The sequence below is a fragment of the Engystomops pustulosus genome, chromosome 1 (genome assembly GCF_040894005.1).
Source record: "Engystomops pustulosus chromosome 1, aEngPut4.maternal, whole genome shotgun sequence".
NCBI lineage: Eukaryota > Metazoa > Chordata > Amphibia > Anura > Leptodactylidae > Engystomops > Engystomops pustulosus.
In genome coordinates this window covers 249,573,620-249,588,413 of record NC_092411.1, presented here as the reverse complement: position 1 = coordinate 249,588,413, position 14,794 = coordinate 249,573,620, and the positions used below count along the sequence as shown (strand labels likewise).

Genomic DNA, 14,794 nt, shown 5'->3' with positions numbered 1-14,794 from the left:
GGTTAAATCTTTTCACCGTTTTTTAGATTTTACATTTATTACAATGTGCCCCAATCAAGGGGTTAACGCCCGCAAAGTGTGCCAACACCAATCACGGGTATGTGTTTGCTGCAATATGCATCACATCAAACCCCCACCTTGTACGGAGAGGGCTCAGCCTGTGGGCCCTCTCCACACACCTGCAGCCGAATTGTGACGTATCACACATCAGTAAGGGGACCAATGCTGCGCCGAGAACTGAAGCAGCACGGGCAGAGGAGGGATGGGCCAGACAAGTAAAAGCAGCGTGGTTATCTGAATGCATTGCCACCTTTTTTCCATAGCCAGGGCATCCAGGATTCCTGCGAGTTTGTTAATAGGGTGCCCCTCACCCAGCATATAAGACAACCCAACTTTTCAAAAGATTCAGGGGTAAAAAGTTGTCTTATATTCCAGAAAATACGGTATATCTTTATTTTTCCCCATTTAGAGACAAGAGGGCTTAAAGGGGTATTCTCGTCTGGGCATTCACATTCAGTTTCATTAATCTGCCATATATAACCATTTCTTCAATTAGATGTTATTAAAAAAAATGTTCCTGTGTGAAGATAATTTCTCATAAATGTAGTCATTTTGTCCATTAGAAACAAGATAGCTTCCTCGGATACGGCCACCTCTGCCTGAGAGATTGCACAAATAAACAAAAAGGTTTTGTATATGAAGTGTCCGGGAGTTACCACATGTAGCACAGCCGTCCTGTGGTAATTATCGATGAACCCAGGAGGTCGGGCAGGACTCTATAGCGCATGTCTGGCCACCGCTGCCAGAGTATGACGTGGTTGTAACCGAGGAAGCTATCTGGTTTAAGGGACAACATGGCTATGTATATAGGAAATTATCTTCACACAGGAACATTTTTTTTAATAACATCTAATTGAAGAAATGTTTATATATGGAAGATTAGTGAAACTGAATGTGAATGCCCAGACGAGAATACCCCTTTAATGTCTGTGGGACAAATTGGATTTTCTAGTGGCACCATTTTAGATTTTATTCAGTGTACAGGGAAGATGGAAAAAAAATTCTGAATGTGGCCAAAAAAAACAGTTGTGCCAAATTCCTGTGCTGTGTTTTTAGAGCTGTGCAAGGTGTAATCTTTTGCAAACCAAGCTGCTATTTTCATTGATATGATTTTGGGGACTGTATGACCTTTTATTAAAAGTGATGCAAAAAAAAAAAAAAAAACACAACAACATGCTAAGACCACCTCCAGATCAATTGAGATCAACAGCCAGGTAACAGAACAGGTTCACACTTACAAACACCTAGATGACAAACTTGAATGTTTGGCCAATAGAGACAATGGGGAGGGGGCGGGGGATTCATCACCACTTCTACACCATCAAATGTGCTGCCGGACTTCGATTCCATAACCCCTTCATCCCCCAAATCCATCAAAGTTTAAAAAAAAAAACAAAAAACCTGTGCAATGTGTGTTTACAGCTAAACCGCAATATAAGACGCTCCTCAAATATGGCTTCATGTTCAAACAAAATGAACCAACATAAGAAAAAGGCGCTTTATTGTCAGATCTCCAGATGTTTCAGAATACAGAAGGGAGAGAGTGACAATGCACTGAATACAAAAAGGAGAGAATCAGACAATATAGTCTACACATGAAAAGTAGAAAAGTCTCAGAAGGTCATCTGCATAATTCAATGGGTCTTAATGAATAGTCTGTCCATGTTTCAGCACTTTAAAGACAAAATGTAGAAGAAGGAGGATCATTTGGTAGCAGCAGTCATTTGGCTAAAAAAAAAAATATATAAATAAAACTGGGGCCCATTTTGGCAAAAAAAAAAAAACCTCAAACAAAATGTCTGCCCACAGTAACCAATAATATCAGAATGGTAAAGGGTTCATCTGAAATAGAAAAAATATATTTAGAATTGAGATTTGGCATCACAGCCCAACTTCTTTTTTTGTAAATTTTGATAAGCAAGTCCAAAAGTCCAATGTGAGAACAACAACAAGGATGATAGGTTGACATAAGATTTGGGGCTGTTCACCACTCCAGCTCCACTGGGTACTCTCCGGTGAGGCACGCTGTGCAGTGCCCATGTGAGGAGGAGGAAGAGTGCGAGCTTGTGCCATTCAATCCATTCTGTTGGTCTTTGAAATGTTTAATGCCTTCACGCACTGCGGACGTGAGCCCGTCCACCGAGAGGTAAACCACACTGTTTGCACCTAAAATACAAGGAATCAAAATTATCCAGTGAACTACAAGTGTTAGGCCCCTTCTACAATCGCGGGCGTGATCCGATGAACTAGCGTCACACTCGCTCGGATCTCACAGCCCAAACGCTGCAAACCGGAACTGAACCTAGCATGTCAGTACTGGTTTGCAGCGATCGGGCCGTTCGATCCGAGCAGCACACGTTGCGAGTGCGATGTGAGGTCATCACATCACACCCGCGAGTGTAGAAGGGGCCTTATATCTCATGTTCACTAACGTTTTGCAACGTGTGTTGGGCTATGTAATAAAACAAGAGCCAAGTCCCCATGTATTTATGGGATCATATATAGTCACGGCTTCCACTGGCCAAGAGGCACACTTTGGCGCAGGTCCTATTCCTGCATGCGTTTGTGGCTTGAGCAGTATTTTCTAACATCAAATGAGAGGACCCCACACATGACACAGACTGCAAACAATGGAACACAAGTCCATGATCTGCGGCTTGTAAAGGCACCCGATCATGTAGGGGTTTTTTTTGTACCTATGTGCTAAGGGTACAGCAGTACTTACCAATATATCCGGCCAGGTCATCAAACTCTGGGCGATTTGCGATCAGTTCTTCTTTTGTAGGGATATTAATTCCCATGTAACAGGGATGTCTTATTGGTGGGGAAGCCACTCTTATGTGAACCTAAGGGAAGAGAATACAGCATTTAGAAAAAACAAAAATACAACCCCATACACTATGCGTTTCATTAACTTTCCCCGCAAATTTACAGATTGTTCGGCCACTTCCATAAAGATCTCATATACTTTCCAGCAAGTGCTTTGGCAAACCCCATGTACACCCTGCAATTTCATCTAGTGGCTTTACTGAAGACTTATAAAAGCCCCTTATAATTGCCCACAGTATCACAGCTGCTACCAACCTCTTTGGCTCCAGAGTCCTTCAGCAACTTAATAATCGGAGAAATAGTGTTTCCTCGCACGATGGAATCATCGATCAGCACGATTCTTTTGCCCTCAAAGTTGTCAGACAGGACTCCAAACTTTTTTGCCACACCGAGCTGCCGTAGTCTCATGTTCGGCTGAATAAAGGTGCGACCAACGTAACGATTTTTGCAGAGCACCTCCACATACCGAATCCCACACTGTTAAAAATCCAAAACAAGGACCGTTATCTACCTTCCACATCATTCTGTGGGATGTATGTAAAGATTAATTCACAAGATTTACCTTCTCTGCGTAGCCAAGAGCGGCAGGGGTTGCAGATTCAGGCACGGTGCTGACCAGGTCAGCCTCTACCGGGGCCTCAATAGCCAACTGCTGTCCACACCTTCTTCTGACCGAATACACCATTTGCCCTTAAAGAAACAAACTTATTAATGCATAGAAGTTGGCAAACCCAAAGTGGACAGTTACGGTCAAGTGACAAATATTTTTTATTTTTGCATATAATGGGCTGCAGAAATTTTACAACAAATCGACCAAATTTAGAAAATTCCTTTCAATTTCAGGAAACCAATTTAGAATGTTCTGAGTAAGATACAAGCCTGGCAAATGGAAAGTAAACGAGAATAAATATGGTAAACCACCTTCCCTGCCTTGTCCCCTGTCTCCTATGGGTCTATAACCCACTGTGTGGTCTTGACTGTATGTTGGGGGGTCTTAAAAATTCTCAAAATTTTCAATCCATAAAGTTAAAAAAAATATATTCCAAATACATGCCAAAAGACAAAACCAAAGTAAAGATACCTTCAAAGATGGAGTCTGGCCGTGCAAAGTAAACATATTCAAAGATGCAGAAGGCAGATGGATCCCTCTCTCGATATCTGGGTACAATATCCAGAGTCTGTACTCCATCACAAGAGATCTTTACTATCTCCCCTGGTAGGACTTCACGGTAGTACCTACAAATAGAGGAATATACAAGTGTAAGGTGGTTACATAAAAAAATTCATTTCGTCTATGTTACGTAACTAGTTACACAACAGTTCTGAGTGGATCAAATGACACTCCAGCAGCATTACGTTATCAATACTCACTCTGCACCGATGGAGAGAAAACTACAGGATTCGGAGGACACCACCCAACCCTCCGTCTCTGACCGCCTCTTCTCTGCACATGAGAAATATTGAAAAATTTTAAGCATTGTAAATAAACTCTTACATTAAAATAATGCATGATGACGGGAGCAGATAACTCCGACAACTGTGTAGTGGCCATATCCATGTACTGCAGCTCATCCTTCATACATGGCAAAACCCATTGGAAACCATCACATTTTATATAATTAAGCTCTGCAATTTAATTCCATGCCTTTATCATACATGTAGACAATGGGAGAAGGTCAGAGCTGGAAGATATTTTCATGGTCACCGGACAGCACAAACAATGGTGAAGCAATGCACTTTGTTATTGGCAGAAGGGGTTTGTTTTAGGGATTGCTAATCTAATCTCCTCCAGTTGACACAGACTTGTGAATACACTGTGGGAAAGGAGAGAACCTTGGAGCTCATCATAAATGGCACAAAAATAACAGAAGTGGGGATCATTATAATAAATCACAGCCCATCCTTTTGTGTGGGCACCTCCCAGACTTGGTCAAGACGTGTCCCCAATTTAAAGGCCAATGCACAGATCTGCTCACAGTTCTTAGAAATTGGTTTTAGTTTAATGATAGATGCAAAAATTACCTGGTTCCTCACTGGTCACAGGAATGAGCCGCCCAATGCAGAGAGGACGATTGCCGTATGGATCCCGCACGGCATAGATGACACCATTGTGCATGACCAGCAGAGAGTACGAGGTCGGAGTCTCATTCATCAGGTTTTTTATCCTGTAGTAGAAATGTAGAGTGAGGAGGATAGCAATAGCTGTGCACCAGGATTGGGATATGCTTGTAGAGATCACATGGCAAATTACAAAATATAGGTACAGGGGTGACTAAAGCTACTCAAAGTTTTATAATGTCTTTAAAAAGGAGTGTCCTGATATCTTAAGTTCTCTTATGGATCAACTTCCAGAAAGAACAGCAGCACATTAAGTCCAAGTAGATCTAGTTTATAATAGGGGGATGTTAAAGATAAACATGGTTCCAAGTAAATTATCAAGGAGACCATTAACCAGGATTTTACATCAAAATTTCTACAGGGATAATTCACATTCTGTTCAAGGTACCGACTACACCCCTGAAATTAAGACAACGAAATACTTAATTACCGTGCGACCCAATCGGCCGAGTGATCCTCTTCCTTAGGTGGTGTGAAGGCCAGGAGCTGTGTGATCAGTTCACTGTCAGAACTTGTGGACAGACCAATACCATGACGCATCAACTGTGGAGATATACAGAGCCGGGTTATGCTTTAGAAGTTCACTGAACATTTTTTATTATCTAATTAAAAAAAAAAAAAAAAAAAAAAAAAAAAAAAAAAAAAAAAAAAAACACAAGCCACCTTTAAGGAGGAACACTCCAGTCAAAGCTTATACATTGAATAATACATGGGGCAGAGCCTGAAGGGAGGAACACGCCTCATATTCATTGTATTGAGAGATCCTAGAGTTATGCTCCTCCCTTCAGGCGCTGCACCAGGTACAAGTTATTGAATCAGCTGTGACTGGAGTGTTCCTTTAAACCCAAATATGGGTAGATTTACATCAAGGAGATGTACAACACACAAAAAGACCATTAACTTGTACAGGTATTCTCTTTACTACTGTTGGTTTAACAAGTCTATATTACATCTACAGACAGAAGAAGTAAACTGATGATTATTGCAGCCCAAGGTGGATGCTCATGCTGAAAGTACATTCACATTTTCACAGCAATGATCAGATATTACACTGCTATGAACCAATATACATGCTCAGGTTATTCCAAAAGAGAGTCATCTTTGTATAGCAGCCTTGTGTATACCACAGAAGAGGGCAGCAATGTCATTTTGTGCCTGCAGCTGAACTAGGCATCGCCGTGTATACAGACCACAAAATGCCCATGTATCCTCAGATTCTGCAGACATTTGTGTTACTTCCTTTCACATTACCCTTCTACTACATTCCAACTACTTCCAACATTCTACTACAAGATGTGCCATAACCAGCCACAATAAATGGGCAGGCGTTATGCACGGATCTGATGTAACAAGCCATGCTCAATTCATTATCCCATGCAAATCACATTTTGTGCCCGTGGATCTTATAAAATTCTCCAGAATATTCCCTATGTTAATGTGGCATAGCAAACAAGGGAAGCATTGATAAGACACCAATATTTAAAGGTTGGTCCACACTCGCAATAATACTGAACTACAGTCCCAGGCAAAGCCACTGGCTTATATAATTCAAGAATGGCAAGAGATCTTAAAAGGAGATTGCCTTTACAGACCACCTTTGCGGGAAGAGTCCAATAATCCTTGCTCGTGTCACAAGCAGGAAAGGGAATATGCAAAAAAACAACAAAAAAAAAACCTGTTTTTGAATGAAGGAAATCTGTTCCTCTAGTGCCACCTTTGGCAAGGTAGCGCCCCATGACATTTCTTGTGCTTGCTTGAAGATTATGAACAAGGCTTGTGACAAGACCTAGTCAAGAACTGACCTATAGGAAGACTATTTCCAAAAGCTCAGTTTAACGCAAACCTGTCACCAGGAATGTAATATTTAGCTGATGACAGGTTCCAATAGCCTATGACCTGCCTTTGTAAGCACTCTGAATCATACTTTATAAAAGTTTAATTCACATTACCTGGCTCCCTGCTAGCGTGTGGAGAGTCTGGGTAGAAAGCAGCTGCAGCATGTGACTGCTCATAGAGAATCATAAGAGGTGAGGAGACAGACACAGGAACACACAGGCTGCTGCTGCCCCCTCCCTGGGACTCATCACACACTGCTCGCATGGAGCCAGGTACTATGAATTAAAATTATATAAACTACTGAAATGATTCAGAATGCTGACAAAGGCATCTTTAAAAATCAGCATAGAACAGGCTATTGGGACTTGTCACCAGCTAAAAATCACACTCCTGGTCACAGGCTTTAAACTTCCCATCCAGAAGAACTTATTGGCTATATAAAAGTCTATACAATGCCTGCAGATGTGCCAAGCAGGGCTGTTTATATCAAAAGTACAGCCATTATTTATTACATTCAGAGAAAATTATCTCATTCATATGAACTTTATCCCAGGGGATGATAAGGAACTGGAAGTGTGAAGACGTTATATTCAAGGTCTACAGAGACTCATTATTTGTCTTTATTACATATCCATGGGGTTTGTCTCCTTTATCTTGTAGTGAAGCAACAACTACAAATATAATGAGAACAAAAGCAGAAAAGCAGCGTCTGAACATCACTTATAATTATCTACCATCAGCCAATACAGAACCCACCAAAACCGGCAAGAAGTCTGGATAGATTCATGGTGGCTGGAGATCCTAGAAGACCCCTCACGGCCTTACCTTCCTCTTCAGCCGGGCAGCATTTACCAGCTCTCCGTTATGAGCTACCGCAATCTTTCCGTGCAGAGTCTCCACCACAAACGGTTGGCAGTTTTCTAGAGCCGAATTTCCAGATGTCGAATATCTTGTGTGGCCGATTCCCAAATTACTCATGTTTAACTTCTTAAGACTCTCCTCACTAAACACATGGTTGACGAGACCCATACCCTGGAATATAAAATATACACTTGATTATTTTGTTTCCTAGGAAACCATGAATTAAAAAGAACAGTTCTACCTCCAAGACTCAAATATTAACAAGCCACCAATAGGGTCCCACTCCCTGTGCCCCTCATACGCTCTCATGGATGACAAATCTATAACTCAGGGCCATTTACATTATTGGGACAGTGATGCAAAAACCCAAATGTCCGATGGATGTGATCATCACAAGGAGGCAGACGTTGGGTGACCGGGCATTGCAAACAATATAAAAATATATTACATTTTAGGTTTCTTCAAAGAGACAATATTACCTTGTGTACTTTATATGTTGGAGCAGCACCTCCATCACTGGTCACAATGCCAGCACTTTCCTGTCCCCTTTAAAAAGAAAAGAAAATGCACATTAGTCTGGACACTTTATAGCTTTCTAGAGTTTTAAAGTAAATCTACCACCAGGATGAAAGACTGTATGCAAATGACATTAACACCTATGGAGCCTGGAGCCCTGCAGGCTCATTTGCATACAGTCCTTCATCCTGGTGGTAGATGCCCTTCAATCCCTGTACAAAAAAGCGCCCCCAACGCAAGCCAAATACAATAAATAGACAGTCCCTAATTTATAGAAGGCCCCTTGTAAAAATGGACCTCTATGACCTATGTAACATTTATCACATATGCAATATACATAATAAATTAACTATCAGGGGGAAGAGGTAGAATCCATAACACTAATGGGACGTTACCCAATCACTGCAGTAGGGGGTCCTCCCACCCGTTTCAGAAAGCTGGGGCAGCAATGTGCATGTGTGACCCCTGTTCCATTCAATAATACTAGATTTCAGATGTGGGTCCCAGTAATAAAATATTTATTAATAATCCACTGCATGTTCATCAGGTAAGCCCTTTAACATGACTCCACATCAATTTATAGGAAAGGTCAATGTGATTGCTGCCCCCACCCCAAGGTGACAGCATAGTTCTGTTACATGTGTAACAGCTGTAAGAAGGGAATATTGACCTGCGTGACCCCCTGAATAGGTGAAATGTAATAGGACATTGCTGGCCTTTCAGCTGCCCCAGGCCACCTACACAGGAGGTATTATAGAGGATATACTGTTACACGGATACCCACAAGTAGATACAGTCTATTCAGTAACTGCATGGAATCCTTGCTGTATGAACTATAATAGGGTGACCTAAGAGAAAAGGTGTGGTATATGGGAAGGCTGGAAAATTGCCTTTTTGGACTCGTTTCATTTATCTTGGAGGGTGTAAAAGCTGCCATTTGAGTTTCGTTTGTGGCTTATTACAAACGGTGTCCCCTGCTGGGACCGTACGCGACCAGCTACGATCCGTGTGTAAATCATAACTGATATTTAGATTCCAAATAGCGCCATCACAGGATAAGTGAAGCATTACACATCAGCTATTCAACGCATTGGGGGAAATTTCTCTTTGATTTTTTTTCCCTCTTTGTGCAGGTTTTTCGTTTTTTGGTGCATTTTGGGGTCTTAAGTAGTCAGCTAGTGGTTGTGCCGGTTGCAGTGTTCCTCAACTTAGATGTTTTCTTTGTTTTGCAACTTTTTGGTGCAAAACAAAGTACAACTGACCCCATGCTTAGTCCCATACATGCACCTAAAACATTTAAAATCACAAAACCTGCAAAGCAGAGAAAGAACAAAACCAGATATGCATCACAATGGCAAATTTGGCATACTTCAGCAGCGCTATGTGCAAACTTCAGCCAACTTTAAAAAGTTGCAAAGGAAAACCTATGATAAATAGTATCTTTAATCTCTGCATTACACAATGGGGGCACATGTATCATAACACAACTCCATGCGGAAAACCCAATACATTTACACTCCATGTGCAGGGGCCTCAAATGTTTCTTCGCACCAGTCTCACAATCTGACTTTCCGAAATTGGACAAAGGAAGACACCAATGACAAAATCGCAGGAAATCCAATAAACCCCTTTGCTTTTGTAGGGTGGGAGGACATCCATGCATAAAACGGGATAACACACACGCTCTCCCATTGGGATTTGAGTTCAAGTCCATTGAAACCACCAAGATTTATTCACAGAAAACCAGAAATTCTGATACCAGACAACGTGCAATACTTTACAAAATAAAAAAAGTTTCACAAAGTAGTAAAATGCCAGCCCTGTCATAAGATGAAACACGGGACGCTCCTGCCCTCCATGACCTCATATACACTGCACTCCGGAGATGAATCCCTGGAATTTTTTTTAGCCAAGGCCTTAACGTAAACCAAGCTTCTTCTAATTCTGGAGGGCCATGTGACCTGCATGGTCAGCTCTATTGTGCTTGTCACGGGAGGAGGTCATCAACATACTGGAAGGAAGCCACAACCTGACGCCCTCACACCAGGGGAGACAGACCCTCCAACACCGGCTGGAGCACAACCAGGTCTATACAAATTATAACCACAACTTTAGAGTCCCAAAGTGACCAGTGTGGGACCTGGTGCCCAGGGCAGGAGTCAGAGGTCACTGCAGGATTCCTGTTCTACCACATTGTTGCTAGTATAAAATGGTCAACAAACAATAGAGGACCGGCCATGAACATACAGGATGGGTAACAGGGTCACTCCAGGAGAACACAAAATAACCTTCAGGGAACTTTATCAATCTCAATCATTGTGCAACTTTTTTTTTGCAGGTTTTAACTTTTTTTGGGAACTAATCCAGGATCACAGGACACGGGGGATACCTCCCAAGGAAAGGATTTAAAGAGGAATTCCCAAAATGGGAACAATTGTAAGTGAGCATTAGCTGATAGGATGAGACCCCATACTTAGAGGGGATGTCCAGTAAGGAAAAAGTTACAGATATCTTGGGGGGGGGAGGGAATTTACAGGATGCAAGAAATAACCATGTCATAAAAAGAGATTACAAATAACAGATGCAACTTCCCCTTTAAGACCGCGGTTAGAAGCTGCAGGTGTGAATACTCTCTAGGAGGATAACGCACCTATGACATGACAATACACAGTGTGCACATTACCTATGCTGTAAGCCCACCAGCCCCAGGGTGATAACATGGGGCACGTCCAGCTGTGTGGGCCACGGTCCAGATGCGATGCAGCCGAATACCCCGCACTCCTCCCGGATGCCCAGCTCCTCAAACTCCATGCTGCCCGCACACACGTGGGTCCTCGCCGCAGCAGCAGACACTTCCTGGGCGAGGGGACAAGGCCGGGCCTGGGGGATTATATAGCGGGGGGACAAGCTCCACCCGGGGGAGGGAGAGGACGCAGCAGCAGCCGCCGGCACCGGAGAAACTTACCAAAAGAGCAGCGCACAACACACGCAGGACATGTGAGCGGCGGGGCGGGGCCAGCACAGGAGGGGGAGGAGCCACTGCTCTGTCATCCGTGTGATGGAGCCGATCCGGAGGGGTCCATAACTTTACATCTTGAACCGTCCCCCATTACTAAGACTTTGTTCCCTCTTTTAGCCCGAATTCAATTCTATTATGAACCCAGTGATCCACATCTTCGGCTAAATCTGCGTTCACATGATGCGTTTTGAGACGCAATTTAAGGGCTTCCCCCGTGAGCGCATTTTCCATCATGTTAAAGCCATGGAAACACAATGTTACCTTGTGTTCACGGGGGAGCCATTTCAACAAGTAATTGCTATTGTTTGAATAATGAAACGTTATACACATTTCCAATTTACTTTCAGTATCTATTCCCCAGTTTTCTAGATCTCTGCTTGCTGCCATTCTAGAAGAAGCTTGTTTACTTCCAGTGGACAGAAATCTAACCATGGTCACACAGCTCTGATTACTCTCTCTGACACTAAGGCCCCCTTCACACTTGCGTTTTTCACGCGCGTTTTCTGCGCGTGCTTTTGACGCGCAGAACTTGCATTGCACTCTGACCCATTGTAACCAATGGGTCTTTTCAGACTAGCATTTTTTTCACGCGCACACGCGCATTTTTTTAACGCGCATTTAAATCTCGGCATGCTCTACTTTTGCAAGTCACGCGCGTGAAAAACGCATCATACAAGTCTATGGAGATGCATCAAAAACGCATTGCACTCTGAGACACTTGCAAGTGCAATGCGTTTTTCACGCATCAATTGCCATAGAAAAGATAGAGCTCAGTCCTGAGTCCTTTCACGCGCATTTTCTGTGCGTGAAAAACGCATTGAAATTGCATTGAAAACGTGTGTAAAAAACTGAGACACTGAACAAACTCTGACTGAAAACTGATTGCACTCTGATGCAAAATGTGCGTTTTTCACTGACCAAACCCTGATCGCACCCTGATCAGACTCTGACGTGATCTGCAACGCAAGTGTGGAAGGGGCCTTACGCTGTGCGCCAGTGTAACTATGGTGAGATTTCTTTCTAATGGAAGTAAACATAGAAGCTTTCTATAGAATGACAGCAAGCAGAGATCTAGAAAACCATGAGGAATTTATACAGAAAGTATATTGGACTTTTGTACAACTTTTCATTATTCAAACAATAGCAGTTACTTGTTGAAATGGGAACCCCCCTTTAAATTGCGTCTCAAAACGCAGCACAGACAGAAAGAGTGGGACTTCATCTTCTTACTTTAGATATGTGAGAAGCTGCCGCACATTGCACATCCAGAGGTGAATGTGAAGAGACGCACGGGCATGGAAAATAAAGTACAAAACTGTAACAATCCCTTTTTGTTTCTTTTACTTAATACATATATCAAACAATTTGTAAATTTCATATTTAATTTCAATTTGAACAAATAGGAACAATCGTATCCATTTCACTTACACCTATAAAAATAGAAAGCTCAGTATATCATAATAACCGCACAAAGAAGTGCAAAAAATATGGAAATAATCATTCAGTGATTGGGGCATTTTATTTTTTTTTTATACAGTGAAAAATTGACGACCATAAGCAGGTGATCAGGGCGGGTGTTAGGGGAACTTCTGTGTGCAGAGGATGTATGGCTCCTTTAATAGCCCTTGGTTGAATGCCCAGGTGAAGATACTTATCATCTATATAGCTATCATCTATCTGTCTCCTGTCTATATATCTATCATCTGTCTAGTTATCTATCTCCTATAATTAATCTATTTCCTATCTATCTATCTAGACATCTTCTATCTCCTATGTATTATCTATCCATTGTTCTTCTATCTCTGTTCTACTGTATCTATATATAATTTTCTTTATATTTATGCATCTATAAAATCTTTAATATTTATCATCCTTCTCCCTATCATCTGTCAATCTTCTATAAAATTCTCCTACAGTCCCATATTACAGATTGTCTTACCATACTACTGTTATAATCTACAAAGTGCTGTTATTGTGCGGGGCTAAAGGAGCCTCTCACTGACTATGACTGTTCATAAAATAGTTTTATTTTTGGGGCCCCACTTGGTGTAAAACCGCCCCTGCATGTGATCATCTCAATGTTCTTGTGTAGGTTGTCTAAACCTCTACCACCGCCTTGTAAGTGACAAGGTCACCTGTCTCTTCGCAAATGGTCACCACCACCACCTCCAGGCCTGTCCACACCATCCCAGTGAAGGGTTCAGCTTTCTATTCTTCAAACATTGGAGAGAAAGCAAAAGTTTGGCCCACAACCGCTGGGACTGATTGGGACAGTTGCTGGCCTATGACGAGCTATAATTCCAGACAACTTGTCATGACAAAGACTTACCACACTACATCACTCCCAGCCGTCGCTACTTTTCAGATCAGTCCATCCCCACCCAGCAGGTTGTGGACAAAATAAGGTGTGTACTGTGCAATTCCATTAGTTGCAAATTGCACATGACATTTGCTATGTGGATGTTACATCTCTTTAACTGCCCACTGGGGTAATGTAGTGATGGCTGCTACTGTAACTGCCCTGAGGTGCCATATAAGTACAGAAATGCTGGTATTTCCAGCACACTATAGTAGCCTATAAGGATGTAGATGAAATTAGTCACTGCCCCTGTATCATAACAGCATATCAGTATATACATGAAGGTCAGGGTGCCCTGATAAGGGCAATTATTAATTATCCCTGACTAGCATTCTCTCTCTAGGTCTGTCCTGACAATATGCTTATATAGATGTAAGGAGTATTGCCACTGGCACTGCACTCTAGATATAAACAGATCAAGTGAACATGGACACTGCAATTAGGTAAAACAAGGATATAGTTAAAAGTCTGCTGTAAATAATACAAAGACTGGTACTGAAAGGAATCTCTGTATGATGAGACTGGACCTTGAAAATATTTCTGGATTATTATGGATTTGCAAATTTTACCAAGACTACACCTTTAAAATATTACTCAATGATGCTGGAATTTCAAACTGCTAAAGTTGTTGTTTTTTGTTCACTAAACTAATTTTGGCCTGTGGACACATACCTTACATAACCATTCCTTTCATTGGGCTTTTTCACCACTGATCAGAACCTGTTCTTTTTTTTTTTTAGCATTCACTGACAACCTTGAATCAGTGGGGAAAAAAAAAGACCATTGAAAAGAATGGTTTAGTAAGGGATCAGTGATAAATCACTGACACCAGGAAGAGAAAAACAATCTTTATGTGTCCCATGGGCCAAACTGGCTTCAGTGAGAAATCACAGTTGTGAAACTACCCCAAATCCAACTTTTAATACCATATATATATATTTTTTTTAAATTTATTCTAAATACATTCTTTAATTAATTCTGGCTGCCTGCATTCACCACACAAAATCAGGGACACTTCCTCATAGCTCCAGGCAATGTGACTGTGGTAATCCAATTTTGTTATCCATGGCCTCCTCCTAAAATAAAATGTCAAAATTATGCTAATGAGCCCAAAGGGCTCAGGGTGGGGTGGGGGGGTGTAACCATAGCCCCTCACTGCTGCAGCTTCAAAGGGTTCACAGGTTCCTATGGAGAGG

General features: G+C 41.9%; 1 protein-coding gene across 2 annotated transcripts; it reads right to left on the bottom strand.

The window, feature by feature from the left end:
* Positions 1 to 1,544: 1,544 nt before the first annotated feature.
* PPAT (phosphoribosyl pyrophosphate amidotransferase) lies at positions 1,545 to 11,232 on the bottom strand. 2 transcript variants are annotated; one of them, XM_072123948.1, is made up of 11 exons: positions 11,186 to 11,232; positions 8,184 to 8,250; positions 7,669 to 7,875; positions 5,438 to 5,550; positions 4,912 to 5,054; positions 4,261 to 4,333; positions 3,971 to 4,125; positions 3,452 to 3,579; positions 3,145 to 3,366; positions 2,786 to 2,906; positions 1,545 to 2,226 (listed from the first exon to the last, which is right to left on the bottom strand). In XM_072123948.1, exons 1-11 carry the CDS (start codon positions 11,215 to 11,217, stop codon positions 2,045 to 2,047), a joined length of 1,443 nt encoding a protein of 480 aa, XP_071980049.1. In that variant the 5' UTR covers positions 11,218 to 11,232; the 3' UTR covers positions 1,545 to 2,044. The 2 variants fall into 2 exon arrangements, with proteins under 2 accessions (XP_071980049.1, XP_071980042.1); XM_072123941.1 differs by lacking the exon at positions 11,186 to 11,232 and adding an exon at positions 10,904 to 11,179.
* Positions 11,233 to 14,794: the final 3,562 nt, after the last annotated feature.